At 48.9% G+C, this 19905-nt stretch overlaps 1 protein-coding gene across 2 annotated transcripts in view; it reads left to right on the top strand.

The window, feature by feature from the left end:
- The window catches only part of si:ch73-173p19.1 (uncharacterized), a 62140-nt gene extending 52601 nt beyond the window's left edge, over positions 1 to 9539 (top strand). For both annotated transcript variants that reach the window (XM_059646277.1, XM_059646278.1), the window contains exon 17: positions 6666 to 9539. In XM_059646277.1, the coding sequence (XP_059502260.1) occupies positions 6666 to 6847 (182 nt within the window). In that variant the 3' untranslated portion in view covers positions 6848 to 9539. The remainder of the gene's footprint in view (positions 1 to 6665) is intronic.
- Positions 9540 to 19905: the final 10366 nt, after the last annotated feature.

The raw sequence follows: 19905 nt of genomic DNA on the forward strand, positions 1-19905 counted from the left end.
GCATACATTCTCTCACACTCCCACACACTCAAACAACTCGCTCGAACACACACAATCACACTGTCTCACGCACACTCTCGCACACTCACACACACACACTGTCACACACATTCTCTCTTACACACTCTCTCACACGCACACTGTCTCACACACAAACACACTGTCTCTCACACACACGCACACGCTCTCTCACACGCACACTCTCTCACACGCACACACTCACGCACACTCTCTCACACAAACACAACTCTCACACTGATACTCTCTCTCACACACTGTCTCACACGCACACACTGTCACACGCACAGTCACCCACACACACTCTCACGCACTCTCTCTCACGCACGCACGCTCTCTCTCTCTCTCTCTCTCTCACTCTCTCTCACACACACACACACACACACACACACACACACACACACACACACACACACACACACACACACACACACACACTCTTTCTCGTGCACAGTCTCTCACACGCAGTCACACGTACACTGTCTCGCACATGCACACTGTCTCGCACACTCTCTCACATGCATGGCCACTTTCTGACACGCACGCACACTCTCTCACACACGCGCGCACTCTCTCCCTCACGCGCACTCTCTCTCACGCGCACTCTCTCTCTCACGCGCACTCTCTCTCTCACGCGCACTCTCTCTCACGCGCACTGTCTCACACAAACACAATCTCTCACACAAACACAATCTCTCACACAAACACAATCTCTCACACAAACACAATCTCTCACAAACACAATCTCTCACACAAACACAATCTCTCACACAAACACAATCTCTCACACAAACACAATCTCTCACACAAACACAATCTCTCGCACAAACACAATCTCTCGCACAAACACAATCTCTCGCACAAACACAATCTCTCGCACAAACACAATCTCTCGCACAAACACAATCTCTCGCACAAACACAATCTCTCGCACAAACACAATCTCCCTCACAAACACAATCTCCCTCACAAACACAATCTCCCTCACAAACACAATCTCCCTCACAAACACAATCTCCCTCACAAACACAATCTCCCTCACAAACACAATCTCCCTCACAAACACAATCTCCCTCACAAACACAATCTCCCTCACAAACACAATCTCCCTCACAAACACAATCTCCCTCACAAACACAATCTCCCTCACAAACACAATCTCCCTCACAAACACAATCTCCCTCACAAACACAATCTCCCTCACAAACACAATCTCCCTCACAAACACAATCTCCCTCACAAACACAATCTCCCTCACAAACACAATCTCCCTCACAAACACAATCTCCCTCACAAACACAATCTCCCTCACAAACACAATCTCCCTCACAAACACAATCTCCCTCACAAACACAATCTCCCTCACAAACACAATCTCCCTCACAAACACAATCTCCCTCACAAACACAATCTCCCTCACAAACACAATCTCCCTCACAAACACAATCTCCCTCACAAACACAATCTCCCTCACAAACACAATCTCCCTCACAAACACAATCTCCCTCACAAACACAATCTCCCTCACAAACACAATCTCCCTCACAAACACAATCTCCCTCACAAACACAATCTCCCTCACAAACACAATCTCCCTCACAAACACAATCTCCCTCACAAACACAATCTCCCTCACAAACACAATCTCCCTCACAAACACAATCTCCCTCACAAACACAATCTCCCTCACAAACACAATCTCCCTCACAAACACAATCTCCCTCACAAACACAATCTCCCTCACAAACACAATCTCCCTCACAAACACAATCTCCCTCACAAACACAATCTCCCTCACAAACACAATCTCCCTCACAAACACAATCTCCCTCACAAACACAATCTCCCTCACAAACACAATCTCCCTCACGCGCCGGCTTTCTGTCTCACACATGCCCGCTTTCTCTCTCACACACGCCCGCTTTCTCTCTCACACACGCTGTCACACACGCCCACTTTCTCACATAAACGCACTCTCTCTCACGCGCGCGCACACACACTCTCTCACGCACGCACACTCTCTCACGCACGCACACACTCTCACGCACGCACACACTCTCACGCACGCACACACTCTCACGCACGCACACACTCTCACGCACGCACACACTCTCACGCACGCACACACTCTCACGCACGCACACACTCTCACGCACGCACACTGTCTCTCTCACGTGCACATTCTCACACACACGCACCCTGTCTGTCACGCGCGCACACACTCACACTCTCACACACTGTCTCACACAGAGGTAATAAGCAGATGGTGAAGTTGAATTTAATAAATATGTGCAATTACAAGTCTAATGATGACTGAATCCACTGTCAATTGTCAGAAAAACCCTTTTGTTTCACTAATGTCCGTTAGGGAAAGAAACTGCCATCCCTACCCGGTCTGGCCTATGTGTGACTCCAGACCCACTGTGATGTGGTTGACTCTTAACTGCCCTCTGGGCAATTAGGGATGGGCAATAAATGCTGCCTGGCCAGCAATGCCCTCAACCCGTGAATGAATAAAGATAAAAAAACTCATACTGTCTGACTCTCTCTCTCTCTCTCTCTCTCTCTCTCATGCATGCGCGCACACACTCATGCGCGCGTGCGCTCTCTCAATCACACACATAGACTTTCTCACACACCCACAAGCATTCCCATTAAATTGCTTTCTTTGATGTGAACTTCGATACCGTGTTGGGCATGAACTTCCAGCACTTGCTGGTCACACAGAACACAGAACAGTACAGCACAGTACAGGCCCTTCGTCCCAAGTTGTGCCGAACTTTACTCTAATCCTAAGGTCTATCTAACCTCCACCCCTACCTTATGCTATCATCCATATGCCTATCTAGTAGCCGCTTAAATGCCCCTAATGAGGCTGACTCTACTACCTTCTCTAGCAATGCATTCCACTCCCCGACCACACTCTGAGTAAAGAACCTACCTCTGACGTCTCCCCTATATCTACCTCCACTCACTTTAAAACTATGCCCCCTCGTAACAGCTACCTCCACCCTAGGATAAAGTCCCTGGCTGTTTACTCTATCTGTACCTCTGATCATTTTGTACACTTCTATCAAGTCACCGCTCATCCTTCATTCGAAAGAGAAAAGCCCTGGCTCTTTCAACCTTTCCTCGTAAGACCTTCCCTCCATTCCAGGCAACATCCTGGTAAATCTCCTCTACGCCTTTTCCAACGCTTCCACATCTTTCCTGTAATGAGGTGAGCAGAACTGGACACAATACTCCAGATGTGGCCGAACCAGGCTTTTGTGTAGCTGGAGCATAACTTCACGACTCTTGTACTCAATCCCTCTATTAATGAAAGCTAACACACCATACGCCTTCTTAACAACTCTATCCACGTGGATGGCAGCTTTCAGGGAACTGTGAACATGAACTCCAAGTTCCCTCTGCTCCTCCATACTGCCAAGAATCTTTCCATTAACCCTGTACTGTGCTTTCAAGTTTGTCCTTCCAAAATGAATCACTTCACACTTTTCAGGGTTAACCTCCATCTGCCACTTCTCAGCCCAGCTCTGCAGTCTATCAATGTCCCTTTGTAACCTAGAACAGCTCTCTGCACTGTCTACAATGCGACCCACCTTCGTATCGTTTGTGAACTTGCTAATCCAGCCTTCCACTCCTTCATCCAAATCATTTACAAAAATCACAAATGGAAGAGAACCCAGAACAGATCCTTGTGGTACACCACTCCTAACTGAGCACCATGTTGAATATTTTCTGTCCACTACCACCCTTTGTCTTCTAAGGGTCAGCCAATTCTGAATCCAATCTGCCACATTTCCCCCATCCCATGCCTCCTTACCTTCTGCATGAGCCTACTATGGGGAACCTTATCAAATGCCTTACTTAAATCCACGTATACTACATCCACTGCTCTACCTTCATCCACGTGTTTGGTCACCTCTTCGAGGAATTCAATAAGGTTTGTGAGGCATGAGCTACACCTCACAAATCCATGCTGACCATCACAAATCAAACTGTGCCTATCCAAGTGATCACAAATCCTGCCTCTCAGAGCCCTTTCCAATAATTTTCCCACCACTGACGTAAGACTAACTGGCCTGTAATAATCACTGTACACTGTCACTGTACACAGACTCTTGGAGTGGCTTCATAACATGCACAACTTTGAGGGAACATTGGTGCTCACACATGCACACACTTACTCCAAACCAAACAAGATACAGAATGTATTATCAACAAGATGGAGTGCAAAATTTGCCAAGGCTCCTTAGATAACACCTTCCCATCCCACAACCATTACTGTCTAGAAGGACACGAGCAGCATCTTTGTGGGAACACCACCCCCTGCAGGTTCCCTTCCAAGGCACTCACCATCCTGACTTTGAAATATATCGCTGTTCCTTCAGTGTCACTGGGTCACAATCCTGGAATTCACTTCCTAAGGGCATTGTGGGTCAACATACAGCACATGGACTGCATTGGTTCAAGAAGGCAGCTCACCCTCACCTTCTCAAAGGGCACCTAGGGATGGGTTGTAACTGAGCTAGTAAACACAAACATCCATAAGCCTATAGGATATAGGAGCAGAATTAGGCCATTCACACCATTACGTCTGGTCTGCCATTCAAGAGTGACTGATATGTTTCTCAACCCCAGTGTTCTGCTTTCTCACCATAACCCTTGATCCCCTGACTGATCAAGGAACTATCTATCTCTGTCTTAAATGCACTCAATGACTTGGCCTCCACAGCCATCTGTGACAATGAGTTCCACAGAGTCACCACCCTCTGGCTGAAGAAATTCCTCCTCATCTCAGTTCTAAAGGATCGTCCCTTCACTCTGAGGCTATGCTCTCGGTTCCTAGTCTGTCCTACCAGTGGAAGCATCTTCTCCTTGTCCATTCTATCCAGGCCTCTCAGTATTCTGTAAGTCTCAAGACCCAGAGTCTTCAACTGCTCCTCATCTGACAAGCCCTTCATCCCCAGGATCATTCTTGTAAATCTGCTCTGGACCCCCTGTAATGCTAGCACATCCTTCCTTAGATACAGAGCCCAGTATTCCAAATGCAGTCTGACCAGAGCCTTGAACAGCCCCAGCAGTGCATCCCTGCTCTTGTATTCTAGCCCTCTTGAAGTGAATGCTGAATTTGATTTCCTAACTGCCATCTGAATTTGCATGTTAATCTTAAAAGAATCCTTAACAAGAACTCCCAAGATCCTTTGTGCTTCAGCTTTCCGAAGCTTTCCTCCATTTAGAAAATAGTCTGCGCCTCTATTCTTCCTACCAAAGCGCATAACTTCACACGCTCCCATATTTCGCACGGCCTGTGATACACACACATTGTGCAAGTGAATAAGAAGTGCACTGTGCTCAGGAGGAACCGGTGACATTACAGCTGGGCTTCCTGTATTCCTCTCCCACACAATATTTACAGTGCAGAAGAAGGCCCATTCGGCCCAGCTACTGTCGGTTTCCTGAGCTCATCTCTGACCCTATCACTGACTGATTGGTAGAGGTGGATCACAGTGATTGAGTACCTAGTCTAGTTTTGTATCTTGAGACCGTCAGAATTGTAGACTGAAAATCTGTCAATTATTACTGACCAGTAACTGTGATGTTCCTGTTCTGTGTGATGGAGATGTTGTTGCAAACATTTCGAAGCTCCATCTGCATGATCTGCACTGTACCTTCTTGCTGTTTATTGTCCCGACAATTCCAAGTCTTACCAAGCTTGGACCTGCCTTTTCTTAAAAATCCAAACTGAAGGGCTCAAGTTTTTGCTCTTTCATGTGGTGTTGCCCATTTTTCGCAGTTTAGCAATTTGTAATTTAATCTGGATAACGCTTTTAGCCTGAAACTAGTAGTCTGTACAGATCAAAGGATTTGTGTGTTGGGGACCCTGTGAATTAATGTTCCATTGTAAGGTGACATGCTCAGTGCTGACAGGAAACCAGGGATGAATTAGGTTGATGGAATTTTGCCTGAATCCTGGAAAGGCCAGTTAGCCAGGAGCCTGGGTTGGAAAGAGCCATGATGGGGATTGGGGTGAGTTGTGTTTGCAGTTTTTGCACTGCTTGCAATTTTGACTTGCACAGTCTCTGAGAGAGCAGGAGAGAGGTCTGTGCAGAAAGGGCTGCTATACAAAATTAAATGACTTGGATAAATATTGGGGCTGGTTCTGTTAGAACAGAGGAGATTGAGGAATAAAGCTAATTGACAAGAGAGGCCTGAGGGGGCCAAATGGCTTAATAGTGCTTCAGTTTCTTGTGTTCTTTAAATGAAGGATGGGGATGGAGTTGGTAGAAAAAGGTGTTTGCAGTTACTGACAGATGGAGAAAATGATGAAATAAACAAGAATTAGAATGGAGAACAGGAGGCCCTCTTTTTGAGTCATAAGAGGCTGAATTTTAGTGCCTAAGCTAGTGACAGCATTGAAGAACAAGTGAGATGAATGATTAAAGGTGTAAGAACAGAGATACAGAGTAGGAATATGTTACTTCTGGTGAAAATGTTCTGCTGCCAGTTCCTCTGCTGCCATATCTTAGCAATGCTGTAGAAGCTGCGTCCTGAACTCTGCTGGACTGGCCGAAGGCTGGGACTGATCATTCTCTCAGACTCCCAGAGCTGACTGATGCCCCTCTGTGTGCTCTGCTTTCCAGGCCTGAGGCACATCAGCCAGACCAGTGTGAGTCAGCTGAACCTCGATGGGACAGGAGTCACACTGCCCGGGATCAGCAGCCTCGTGGCATCCTGCCCTGGCATCACCAGCATCCGGATCAACAACCTGCGCACACTCTCCCCTGACCAGGTCTCCGACGATGAGCTGACAGCTGAGGATTGATGGCCTGGCCGGAGGAGAAGGGAGGACGGTAACTGACTTCTCCGCACAAACCTCCCCCATTGTTCAACAAAAACGGGTACCGGGAGTGAGGAGCCTCACTCTGTATCACTCAGAAACTATTTGGGAAGGAACTTCCTCACATTTAGCCTGATATTCATTCAGTTGCTGCATTCTGGTTTGCTTTCGCATTCCCCTATCAAAGCCCTCAATGTTACATCCAGTCAGATTCCTGAAGCAGCCCACCCATAAAAAGACAACTCCAAATATAGAACTATATTTAATCCCATACTGTCCCTGTCCTGGGTGTGTTTGATGAGGACAGTGAAGCGGGAGGTTTACTCTCCATCTAACCCTCTGCTGTCCCTGAACTCAGAGTATTTGAGGAGAATGGTTTAGAGGGAGCTTTATTCTGTATCTAACCTCATGCTGTCCCTGAGCTTGGAGTGTTAATGGGAACAGTATAGAGGAAGCTTTACTCTCTGTATAACCTCGTGCTGTCCCTCTGGGATTCCTGTATTGGAAAGTGTTCTGAATGACACTGGCTGCAGTCCATGTGCTGCTCCTTCACTGCTCTCCAGCTCTGCACTGTAAGCTTCATTTCTCTGGTCTCTAGGTTTGCTGTTTTCTGGATCACGAGATTGATTTCTGCTGATGAGGAGAAGTCTGTGTCTTGAGTTATGCCCCTTCCATCATCAGCTTTCATTGGGAGCTCCCAGTTATGATTGGGCCGGACTGGAAGGAGAGGTAGTTTTACTCCTAATGGCACTTTGCCGTTAACTGTGCTTTGATTGATTTGTTTTTCGAAGAGAAATGTTTCATGACTAAAGGCTAACTTGGAACCTACTGTGTGTAGACTGTTTATTTGATCTTTTGGACACAGAGAGTGTCCTGCCTCAGCCAAAGTTCAGTGTTCGGTCTCTTTTTCTCTCAGAGCATCTGATGTAAAGCCTGTTGTGGGACTGACATTCGGTGATACTCAGTAATACATGCCCTGCAGTTCCTTGTTATTTTCATTCTGTGTTATGTAGTCACAGAGTTTTTAACCGCTCATAAAGGGACCGTTTTAGCCCCTCCAATCCATCAAACATGCATCCACTGTAATTCTGTCTCCTGGCACTTGGCCCGTAGCCTTGTATATTACGGCATATAAGTGCACTTCCAAATAATTATTCTCAATGTTTTGATGATTCATACCCCTCCCACGTTTCAGATACCCAGCACCCAGTTAGTGAAAAACTTTTTTCCTCAAATATCCTGTAACTTTCCTATTCCTTAATTGAAATGACGCCCCCTAGTTACTGAGCATACAAAATCCCAGGCCTTTGATATACTATTGATATGAACACTTCAAAATTAAAATTAGTTTCAACAAATTCTGGTAAAACCACCCAATTTCTGGTCCTAAACTTTTACAAGATTTTCCTTAATGTCTATTTCTAGCAGAGTGGGGAAGCCGAACTTCTTAAAACCCAACATCAAGGTATTCACTAACTGTCGTCTTCTAATGTACTAAGGGGAAAAGTTTTTGTCTATCTGCTGTGTGCCTGTCCCTCATAACTTAGTACACCTCAGTCAGGCCCTTTCTCAGCCTTCTTTGCTCTAAGGAAAGCAATCCCAGCTACACCTCCCAGTCACGAACCATTTCACCTCCCCCTCCCATTCTTCAGACGACATGTCCATCATGGGCCTCCTGCTGTGCCACAATGATGCCACCCGAAGGTTGCAGGAACAGCAACTCATATTCCACTTGGGAACCCTGCAGCCCAATGGTATCAATGTGGACTTCACCAGCTTCAAAATCTCCCCTCCCCCCACTGCATCCCAAAACCAGCCCAGCTCATCCCCTCCCCCCACTGCATCCCAAAACCAGCCCAGCCTGTCTCTGCTTCCCTAACCTGTTCTTCCTCTCACCCATCCCTTCCTCCCACCTCAAGCCGCACCTCCACTTACTACCTACCACCTCATCCTGCCTCCTTGACCTGTCTGTCTTCCCTGGACTGACCTATCCCCTCCCTACCTCCCCACCTATACTGTCCTCTCTACCTATCTTTTCTCTCCATCTTTGGTCCACCTCTCCCCCCTCCCTATTTATTCCAGTTCCCTCTCCCCATCCCCCTCTCTGATGAAGGGTCTAGGCCTGAAACGTCAGCTTTTGTGCTCCTGAGATTCTGCTTGACCTGCTGTGTTCATCCAGCTCCATACTTTGTTATCCCAGCCTATCTAGTCTGTCTTTTTAGCTGAAACACTGTATCCTAGGCAACATCCTGATCAATCCGAACTCGCTATCCTGATCAATCTCCTCAGCACCCTCTTCAGTGCATCATATTCTTCCGATAGTGTGGTGGCCAGAACTGCATACAGTACTCTAGCTGTGGCCTAACTAACATTATATATATATAAAACCCTTTTGCTCTTATATTCTGTATCTTGTCTAACCTTCTATGGACATATATACCACAGTCCTTTTGACCCTCTGTATTTCCAGAAGTCCCACCATACTCTGTGTCTGTTCTAATTGTAAGAAGGTCAGCCAGGTGGACCTCACGTTTGGAGCTGTTCATCTGGTCCCAATCAGGGAGCCCCAGCTGACAGGAGCATCAGAGGCTCTGTTCACCATGAGAGCTGGCTCTGAGGAAGCATACTCTTAATGTCAGGTACTATACATGTATAAATAAAGGGCAACTTTGTGGCAGGATACTGGCCTGTGTGGAGTTATTTCAGTCATGATGAGCAAAAACATATGCTCCTGAAGAAATTTGCTCTTAATAGTTGTCTTTGACTTGGAGATAAGCATTTAAGGCATGATGCTGTTACTTGGGAGGCTTGACTCATTCAATCCCACGTTGTTTTTTTCGAGGCAAATGAAAACCGATGAGTAATTCTCCTGGCAGCTTGTGGACCCACAGTTTTTTCAGTTATTATGACCCTAACGTTACCTGAGGCACCAGATACTAAAAACTTTAAAGAATTGACGGATTTGATTAAGAAATATTATGACCCCAAGCCTCCTCTAATTCTGAGAAGCTATCAGTTTTACTCGTCACTTCAATAACCAGGGGAATCGTATTGGGATTCTGACAAGATTAAGACGACCCTCAACAAGATATTGAGAGACCATTAAATATGTTGGATTAATGATGTAACCATGCGAAAGCACCTACTAGCTGAATCCCACCTGGACTTCAAACAGACACTGCAACTGGCTTTGTCATCAGAAAATGTGGTAAGTGGAGCATATGGGTGACAGGATGTTCTGATGGGAGTGGATGCCCTCACCAGTCTCTGACTGAGTTTGGGAAACACAATTCTGTAACATCACTCAGGACATATCCTGAACAGAGGAACTTTAGGTCAGCCCACTGCAAAACCCCAAAACAAAACCAAGCTTTGGCCAAACAGTTAACATTTTTTCAGGATCTGGGCCAGAAGGCTATTGTAGTTGCTGCTGCTATGTGGAGTCAAGGCAACAAGATGAGTCCCACTAGACCTAAATTGGAAAGGCCACATTCATCTGCCTTGGAACAGTTAAATTGCTTAGCAATGTCCAAATCAGGACCAGTTAAAACAAACAACTGGTTAAGTGGTTGCCCATTTCTGCAGTGATTACAAAACCAGTCTGTGACAGAATTCGCTCTGGACTGTACCTCTTAATTTTGTGTAAGACCTAGGCTAGACTGAAAATCTATAATGAGGAACCTCTACAGATTAAGGGTTAAACTTCAGTTCCAGTCTCTTATGAGAAACTGTGGCTCAGTTACCACTGATTGTAGAAAAAGGCTTGGGCCAAGCTGGATGGGGCAAAGATTTACCTTGATTGGCTCAGCATTTTTCAATTAGAAAATGACTGTCTGAGTGAAGCCCTAATTGAATAACCAGAGTTTTTCAGGAAGGTCTAGGGATTATCAAAGAAGCCAAGGCCACCTTGCATGATGACTAGGAAGCAATTCCACGATTCTGCAAGGCCCGCCCAGTGCCATTTGCCTTTGTGTAGAAGTACAGGGAGGAATCAGGAGGTTGGAAAGCGAAGGAATTACCAAACCAGTTCAGTTTGTGGAATGGCCAGCACCTGTTGTACGGATTGTGAATCTCGACAGGAGGGTTCGTCTTTGTGGGGATGTTAAACAAACGGTAAGCTGCCTTTTGCAGCTGGATAAATATCCAATCCCTCGCATAGAGGACTTATACGTAAAGCTGGTTGAGGGGAGGAGGATGGTGCTGTGCTTCACAAAGTTGGACATGAGCCATGGTGTTTACTATTGCAGTTGGATGAGGATTCCCCAAAGTATGCTACATTTAATACCCAGAGGGTTTGTACCAGTATATGAGACTGCCAGCTAGGGTATCATCAGCCTGTGCCATTTTCCAGCAGACATTGAAGAACATTTTCCAAGGTCTACCTGGTGTCGCCATTTACCTGGATGACCTACTAACAACAGAGAAGACCAACAAGGAGCACTTAGTGAACTTGGACATAGTCCTTAGACATTTCTGCAAGGTGGTTGTATACCTTAGAAGAGAAAAATATTTGTTCTCGGCACTTGGATCACAGAGTTGAGACGACCAGTTTACACCTGTTGGAAGATAAAGTGAGGATGATCAAAGGTGCCCTGGCTCCCACATCCATACTGGAGCTTAGGGACTTACCTTGGATCGGTGAATTATTAAGGAAATATAATACATAACCTGGCCTTCATCGTGGCACTTGCTATTGATAAAGGGGCAGCCTTGGTAATGATCTCATAGCCAAGATGTAGCCATTCAAGGAAATGAAGAAACAACCATAATCATCTCATGTTGGCACACTGTGACCCCAGGCAAGATGTGGTGCTGACATGCAAAGCCTCCCCATACGTTATCACGGTGGTATTGGCTCACAGACAGTCCAATAGAGATGAATGCCCAACAGCATACGCTTTCCAGACTTTGGGTGATGCAGAACACAAATACATCCAGATAGAGAAGCAAGGTTTGGAGGTCACCTTTTTTTGTGGTAATGTTCCACCAATACGTTTACAGACATGAATTAGTAATAATAATGGATGACAAACCCTGCTAGGACTACTCAAAGAGGACAAGGCAATACCGGCCGTAGCTTCAGGCTGAATTCAGCAATGGGTTCTAATACTATGTGCACACATTTACAAGTTGGAACACGGTCCAGGAGGGCAAGTAGCAAATGTGGATGCTTTCAGCCACCTCCCACTGGCTGGTGCTGCTACTCGGACAAGTGTCCAAACTTGTTTTACACTTACTGGACACCTTTCTGGTCACCGATGACAATATTAGACTGTGGACACAAAAAAAATTGGGTCTCAGTAAAACTAGAACAGCTGGCAGTAATGGGGGAAACAAAACGACTGCCACAATTAGAATTGAAACCTTTCTGGACCCAGAAGACCAGATAGAGAGCGGCGTATTATTACAGGAGCAGGAGTGACTGTCCCAAGCGAAGTTCTCTGCCAGATACTGACCGAACTCCACCAGGGTCACCTCTCCAGTGGAGTCTAAAATGAAGATGTTGGTGAGAGGTTATGTCTGGTGGCCTGGATTGGATGCAGACGTAGCTGCGTTTGTGGGGCAGTGCCCAGAGTAAAAATCATTGCCTGCAGTGTGCCCACATTTGTGGTAATATCCAGGTAAAAGCTGGACTCGGTTACGGGTCGACTATGCTGGCTGTATCATGGACTCAACAGACTCAGTGCTCGTCATCATTGTAGATGCCCACTCAAAGGCTGAACGTGCACAGAGTACATTCACCAAACATGGGGATGACAATAAAAAAGCTGTGAGTATCTTTTGCAGTACACAGATTCCCGGGAGTGTTGGTCACAGACAACATTTACCAGATGGGTTTTCGAGTTTCTCCAAAAGCCAGATGGCATTCGGCATATAAGGACAGCTCCATACCATCGATCATCCAATGTCTGGCCAAACTTTGAAGGCAGGCTGAAGGAAACAGCCTACAACTTCACTTAATACCAAACTGCCCTGGTTCCTATTTGAATATCAGACCACCCCTCCTGCAACTACAGGCATAGCTCCAGCTGAGTTGCTGATGGGCAGGAGACTCTACACTAGGTTAAACCTGATCTTCCCGGACCTGGTGTGAGGGTGAAATGGCATCAGGAATACCCATGCTGGACACAGGACGCTGCTGAGTGAGAGAGACAGTTTGCTTCAGGGGTTGAAGTTTGGTACTGAAAATACAGAAATGGGCCTGCACCGGTCAGAGGAATGGTCAATGTGAGGTCAGGTCCCATGACGTTCAAAGTTCCGGTAGGTGAGGTCGTCCTGAACAAGCACGTGGACCACATGAAAGCTGCAAACTCATAAACAGAGTAAAATATACCTGGTCCCTCAAAACAGTTGGAAAGGCTGTTGGAATCCGTGAGTTCTCACCCTCAATCTAGCATCGAAAATACCTCAGAGACTGTGAAGGACACAGTGCATGTCGCAGACTCAATGCTTTTATCAACTTTCATCCCCTGAAATAAATTGTCCTTCCACCTGAAGACAGGAGAGCATTTCTTCTCAGATGCTCTGGATGTAAGAGACAGGCTACAGTTTGGTGCAAGGCACCCACACCCAAGGCTAACTCACAGGAATCAGACTGGTGCAAAATTGCCCCAGCATAGGCCTCAAGAAAAAGAACAGGCCTATGTCCTCAAACTTAGAGGGGGAGGGATGTAGTGATTGTAAGAAGGTCAGCCAGGTGGACCACATATAATGGGAGTTCTCTGATTGGGGCAGTTAACCCGGTTCAATCAGGGAGCCCTGGCTAACAGATATAAACAGGAGTGTCAGAGATTCTGTTCATTCTGGGAGCTGGCTCTGAGGAAGCTAGACCAGTGTCAAGGACTGTGCACATGTAAGTAAAGGGGGACCTGGTGATGGGATACCAGCCTCTTTGGAGTTATTTCAATGCCACTCCCTTACCTGCAAGTCCTCCCAGAATGCATCATCTCACAGTTCTCAGGAATGGATTACATTTGTCACTGTTGAGACTGTCTGAGCAGCCTGCCTACATCACCCTATTGCCTAGGGCTTCCCTTCCTGGGATTTACCACATTATCAATATTCATGCCATCTGTGAATTTACTGAACATACCAAATACATTCATGTCTAGATCATTAATGTATACAACAAACTACAAGAACTCAGCACCAAACTCTGTGCTACACACATGGGTTTCCAGTCACAAAAACAATCTTCAACCATTACCCTCTGTGTCCTGCCACTAAACCAGTTTTGAATCCAATTTCTCAAATTACCCTCGATACCAAGGCCTATCAGCTTATTAATCAATCTATCATGCAAAATCCTTTACCAAAGTCCAGATAGACAATTACAACTGCAATAGATAATAAAATGTGAGGCTGGATGAACACAGCAGGACAAGCAGCATCTCAGGAGCACAAAAGCTGACGTTTCGGGCCTAGACCCTTCATCAGAGAGGGGGATGGGGAGAGGGCTCTGGAATAAATAGGGAGAGAGGGGGAGGCGGACCGAAGATGGAGAGTAAAGAAGATAGGTGGAGAGAGTGTAGGTGGGGAGGTAGGGAGGGGATAGGTCAGTCCAGGGAAGACGGACAGGTCAAGGAGGTGGGATGAGGTTAGTAGGTAGCTGGGGGTGCGGCTTGGGGTGGGAGGAAGGGATGGGTGAGAGGAAGAACCGGTTAGGGAGGCAGAGACAGGTTGGACTGGTTTTGGGATGCAGTGGGTGGGGGGGAAGAGCTGGGCTGGTTGTGTGGTGCAGTGGGGGGAGGGGATGAACTGGGCTGGTTTAGGGATGCAGTGGGGGAAGGGGAGATTTTGAAACTGGTGAAGTCCACATTGATACCATATGGCTGCAGGGTTCCCAGGCGGAATATGAGTTGCTGTTCCTGCAACCTTCGGGTGGCATCATTGTGGCAGTGCAGGAGGCCAATGATGGACATGTCATCAAGAGAATGGGAGGGGGAGTGGAAATGGTTTGCGACTGGGAGGTGCAGTTGTTTGTTGCGAACTGAGCGGAGGTGTTCTGCAAAGTGGTCCCCAAGCCTCCGCTTGGTTTCCCCAATGTAGAGGAAGCCACACCGGGTACAGTGGATGCAGTATACCACATTGGCAGATGTGCAGGTGAACCTCTGCTTAATGTGGAATGTCATCTTGGGGCCTGGGATGGGGGTGAGGGAGGAGATGTGGGGACAAGTTCACCATGGACGTCCAGTCCCTGTACACCTGCATTCCTCATGGAGATGGCCTCAAGGCCCTCCGCTTCTTCCTGTCCCGCAGGCCCGACCAGTCCCCCTCCACCGACACTCTCATCCGCCTAGCTGAACTCGTCCTCACACTCAACAACTTCTCTTTTGACTCCTCCCACTTCCTACAGACTAAGGGGGTGGCCATGGGCACCCGCATGGGCCCCAGCTATGCCTGCCTCTTTGTAGGTTACGTGGAACAGTCCCTCTTCCGCACCTACACAGGCCCCAAACCCCACCTCTTCCTCCGTTACATTGATGACTGTATCGGCGCCGCCTCTTGCTCCCCAGAGGAGCTCGAACAGTTCATCCACTTCACCAACACCTTCCACCCCAACCTTCAGTTCACCCGGGCCATCTCCAGCACATCCCTCACCTTCCTGGACCTCTCAGTCTCCATCTCAGGCAACCAGCTTGTAACTGATGTCCATTTCAAGCCCACCGACTCTCACAGCTACCTAGAATACACCTCCTCCCACCCACCCTCCTGCAAAAATTCCATCCCCTATTCCCAATTCCTCCGCCTCCGCCGCATCTGCTCCCACGATAAGACATTCCACTCCCGCACATCCCAGATGTCCAAGTTCTTTAAGGACCGCAACTTTCCCCCCCAACAGTGATCGAGAACGCCCTTGACCGCGTCTCCCGTATTTCCCGCAACACATCCCTCACACCCCACCCCCGCCACAACCGCCCTAAGAGGATCCCCCTCGTTCTCACACACCACCCTACCAACCTCCGGATACAGCGCATCATCCTCCGACACTTCCGCCATTTACAATCCAACCCCACCACCCAACACATTTTTCCATCCCCTCCCCTGTCTGCTTTCCGGAGAGACCACTCTCTCCGTGACTCCCTTGTTCGCTCCACACTGCCCTCCAACCCCACCACACCCAGCACCTTCCCCTGCAACCGCAGGAAATGCTACACTTGTCCCCACACCTCCTCCCTCACCCCTATCGCAGGCCCCAAGATGACATTCCGCATTAAGCAGAGGTTCACCTGCACATCTGCCAATGTGGTATACTGCATCCACTGTACCCGGTGCGGCTTTCTCTACATTGGGGAAACCAAGCGGAGGCTTGGGGACCGCTTTGCAGAACAACTGCACCTCCCAGTCGCAAACCATTTCCACTCCCCCTCCCATTCCCTAGATGACATGTCCATCATGGGCCTCCTGCAGTGCCACAATGATGCCACCCGAAGGTTGCAGGAACAGCAACTCATATTCCGCCTGGGAACCCTGCAGCCATATGGTATCAATGTGGACTTCACCAGTTTCAAAATCTCCCCTTCCCCTACTGCATCCCTAAACCAGCCTAGTTCATCCCCTCCCCCCACTGCACCACACAACCAGCCCAACTCTTCCCCCCCACCCACTGCATCCCAAAACCAGTCCAACCTGTCTCTGCCTCCCTAACCGGTTCTTCCTCTCACCCATCCCTTCCTCTCACACCAAGCCGCACCCCCAGCTACCTACTAACCTCATCCCACCTCCTTGACCTGTCCGTCTTCCCTGGACTGACCTATCCCCTCCCTACCTCCCCACCTATACTCTCTCCACCTATCTTCTTTACTCTCCATCTTCGGTCCGCCTCCCCCTCTCTCCCTATTTATTCCAGCTCCCTCTCCCCATCCCCCTCTCTGATGAAGGGTCTAGGCCCGAAACGTCAGCTTTTGTGCTCCTGAGATGCTGCTTGGCCTGCTGTGTTCATCCAGCCTCACACTCTGTAGATCTCCCTGGCACACACTCTTGGTGTCTCACTCATTCATACTCCATCTCACCTGCATGGACTCAGAGTGGTTCTCACAGGCTGTCTCATCTCATGCACACTCCCCGTGGTCTTGTCGATGCACACAGACTCTCTCTGTTGCTGTCACTCAGAGCCTGTAACGGTAATGGCCTGTCCAGTCCTGAAACGTTGTTGTTTGTCAGAAACTAAGGACATACTGTGGTCATTTTTTTGCACAATGTGTTGGGATTATTTTACATTAGGAAACATAATGTTTACAGAGATTGAAACAGTCACTTGATTAACATAGACTTTTCTTAAAAAATGAATTGTACACAGCAAGAACCAACAAGCAGTCCAAGAAAAAGATTGGATAATCATTTTTTTTTCAGGACATTTAAATTGGCCAGGATTCAGTCTGGAACCTCCTTCCCTTCAAGTGATCCCTGTGGAAGCTTTCACATCCACATCAGAGGACAAGCAGATCTCATTTTAATGTCTCATCTACAAAACAGTGCATTCCCTCGGCACTGACACTCTGACAGCGCGGCGCTCCCTCAGCACTGCCCCTCCGACAGCGCCCGCTCCCTCAGCACTGACCCTCCGACAGCGCCCGCTCCCTCAGCACTGACCCTCCGACAGTGCCCGCTCCCTCAGCACTGACCCTCCGACAGCGCCCACTCCCTCAGCAATGACCCTCCGACAGCGCCCGCTCCCTCAGCACTGACCCTCCGACAGTGTGGCGCTCCCTTAGCACTGACCCTCCGACAGTGTGGCGCTCCCTTAGCGCTGACCCTTTGACAGTGCGGCGCTCCCTCAGCACTGACCCTTTGACAGCGCCCACTCCCTCGGCACTGACCCACTGACAGCGCCCGCTCCCTCAGCACTGACCCTCCAACAGTGTGGCGCTCCCTTAGCACTGACCCTTTGACAGCGCCCACTCCCTCAGCACTGACCCTCCGACAGCGCCCGCTCCCTCAGCACTGACCCTCCGACAGTGTGGCGCTCCCTTAGCACTGACCCTCCGACAGTGCGGCGCTCCCTTAGCGCTGACCCTCCGACAGTGCCCGCTCCCTCAGCACTGACCCTCCGACAGTGCCCGCTCCCTCAGCACTGACCCTCCGACAGTGCGGCACTCCCTTAGCACTGACCCTCTGACAGTGCCCGCTCCCTCAGCACTGACCCTCCGACAGTGCAGCGCTCCCTCAGCGCTGACCCTCCGACAGTGCGGCGCTCCCTCAGCGCTGACCCTCCGACAGTGCCCGCTCCCTCAGCACTGACCCTCCGACAGTGCGGCACTCCCTTAGCACTGACCCTCTGACAGTGCCCGCTCCCTCAGCACTGACCCTTTGACAGTGCCCACTCCCACAGCACTGACCCTCTGACAGCGCCCGCTCCCTCAGCACTGACCCTCCGACAGTGCGGCACTCCCTTAGCACTGACCCTCTGACAGTGCCCGCTCCCTCAGCACTGACCCTCTGACAGTGCGGCGCTCCCTCAGCACTGACCCTTTGACAGTGCCCACTCCCTCAGCACTGACCCTTTGACAGCGCCCACTCCCTCAGCACTGACCCTCCGACAGTGCCCACTCCCACAGCACTGACCCTCCGACAGCGCCCGCTCCCTCAGCACTGACCCTCCGACAGTGCCCGCTCCCTCAGCACTGACCCTCCGACAGTGCCCGCTCCCTCAGCACTGACCCTCCGACAGTGCCCGCTCCCTCAGCACTGACCCTCCGACAGTGCCCGCTCCCTCAGCACTGACCCTCCGACAGTGCCCGCTCCCTCAGCACTGACCCTCCGACAGTGTGGCGCTCCCTTAGCACTGACCCTCCGACAGTGCCCGCTCCCTCAGCACTGACCCTCCGACAGTGCCCGCTCCCTCAGCACTGACCGTTTGACAGTGCCCGCTCCCTCAGCACTGACCCTCCGACAGTGCCCGCTCCCTCAGCACTGACCCTCCGACAGTGCCCGCTCCCTCAGCACTGACCCTGTGACAGTGCGGCGTTGGGGCTGGTGCCACTGAGTGACCAGCCCCATTGGGTGATTGTTTCTCTCTGGCTGCATTCAGTTGAACTATTCAGTACAAGGCCAAATGGCGGATTCACCTGTTTGCTGGGTTTTGCTGTTGTGCAATGGCTGCTCCCAAAGATCTGACACTCTCACCCGGTGCGAGTTTTGCATTTATTGAAGAAAATACAATAATAAATCTCCTTCACAGTGAGCCTTTTCAAATCTCGCGCTCTCTCTCTCTCTCTCTCTCTCTCTGTCTGTCTCTCCCAGCTTGTGCTCATTATTCTTGATTGAATTCCTGGCTTCTCTTCCCAGGTCTGACTGAATCTGCATCTGGACTTGTTCACACAGCCTCCCACTCTTAGCTAATAAAATGTGAGGCTGGATGAACACAGCAGGCCAAGCAGCATCTCAGGAGCACAAAAGCTGACGTTTCGGGCCTAGACCCTTCATCAGAGGGTCTAGGCCCGAAACGTCAGCTTTTGTGCTCCTGAGATGCTGCTTGGCCTGCTGTGTTCATCCAGCCTCACATTTTATTATCTTGGAATCTCCAGCATCTGCAGTTCCCATTATCTCTCCCACTCTTAGCGTTTGGCAAGGAATACATTATCCGACACCTCGGGATTTCCTGTGGGGAAAATCTTTCAGGAGAGAGGAGATTCTGGAGAGAATTTCAGCACTTGGAAGGTAAAGTCCCGATGAGTGGAACAACTAGAACTGGAGATGTGTAAGCGAGCAGAATCCTGAAAAGCTTGGTGGTTGAGGTATTGGGGAAGGTTATGTCAGGGACTGTGGACGAGAATTTTTAAAAGCAAGTCAAGTTGCTGGATCAGTAGCCATTGTACATCAACAAGCATCAGATGCTGATGGAATAGGGAGCTAGGGTTTCCTTGAGCTCACACTTCTCAATGGTTCAAGGTTACAGCCACTCAGTGTTAAAATAATCAAGTCTGATTAAGCTGCAGAACTGACAGTGGGCCAAAGGAAAAACACCCAGTAACCAATTAAAATGGAAAGAATTTATTTTCACCTATAATTATTTTTACATAATTAGTACATTGACAATGGAG

The sequence above is a fragment of the Stegostoma tigrinum genome, chromosome 5, assembly GCF_030684315.1.
Source record: "Stegostoma tigrinum isolate sSteTig4 chromosome 5, sSteTig4.hap1, whole genome shotgun sequence".
Lineage (NCBI taxonomy): Eukaryota > Metazoa > Chordata > Chondrichthyes > Orectolobiformes > Stegostomatidae > Stegostoma > Stegostoma tigrinum.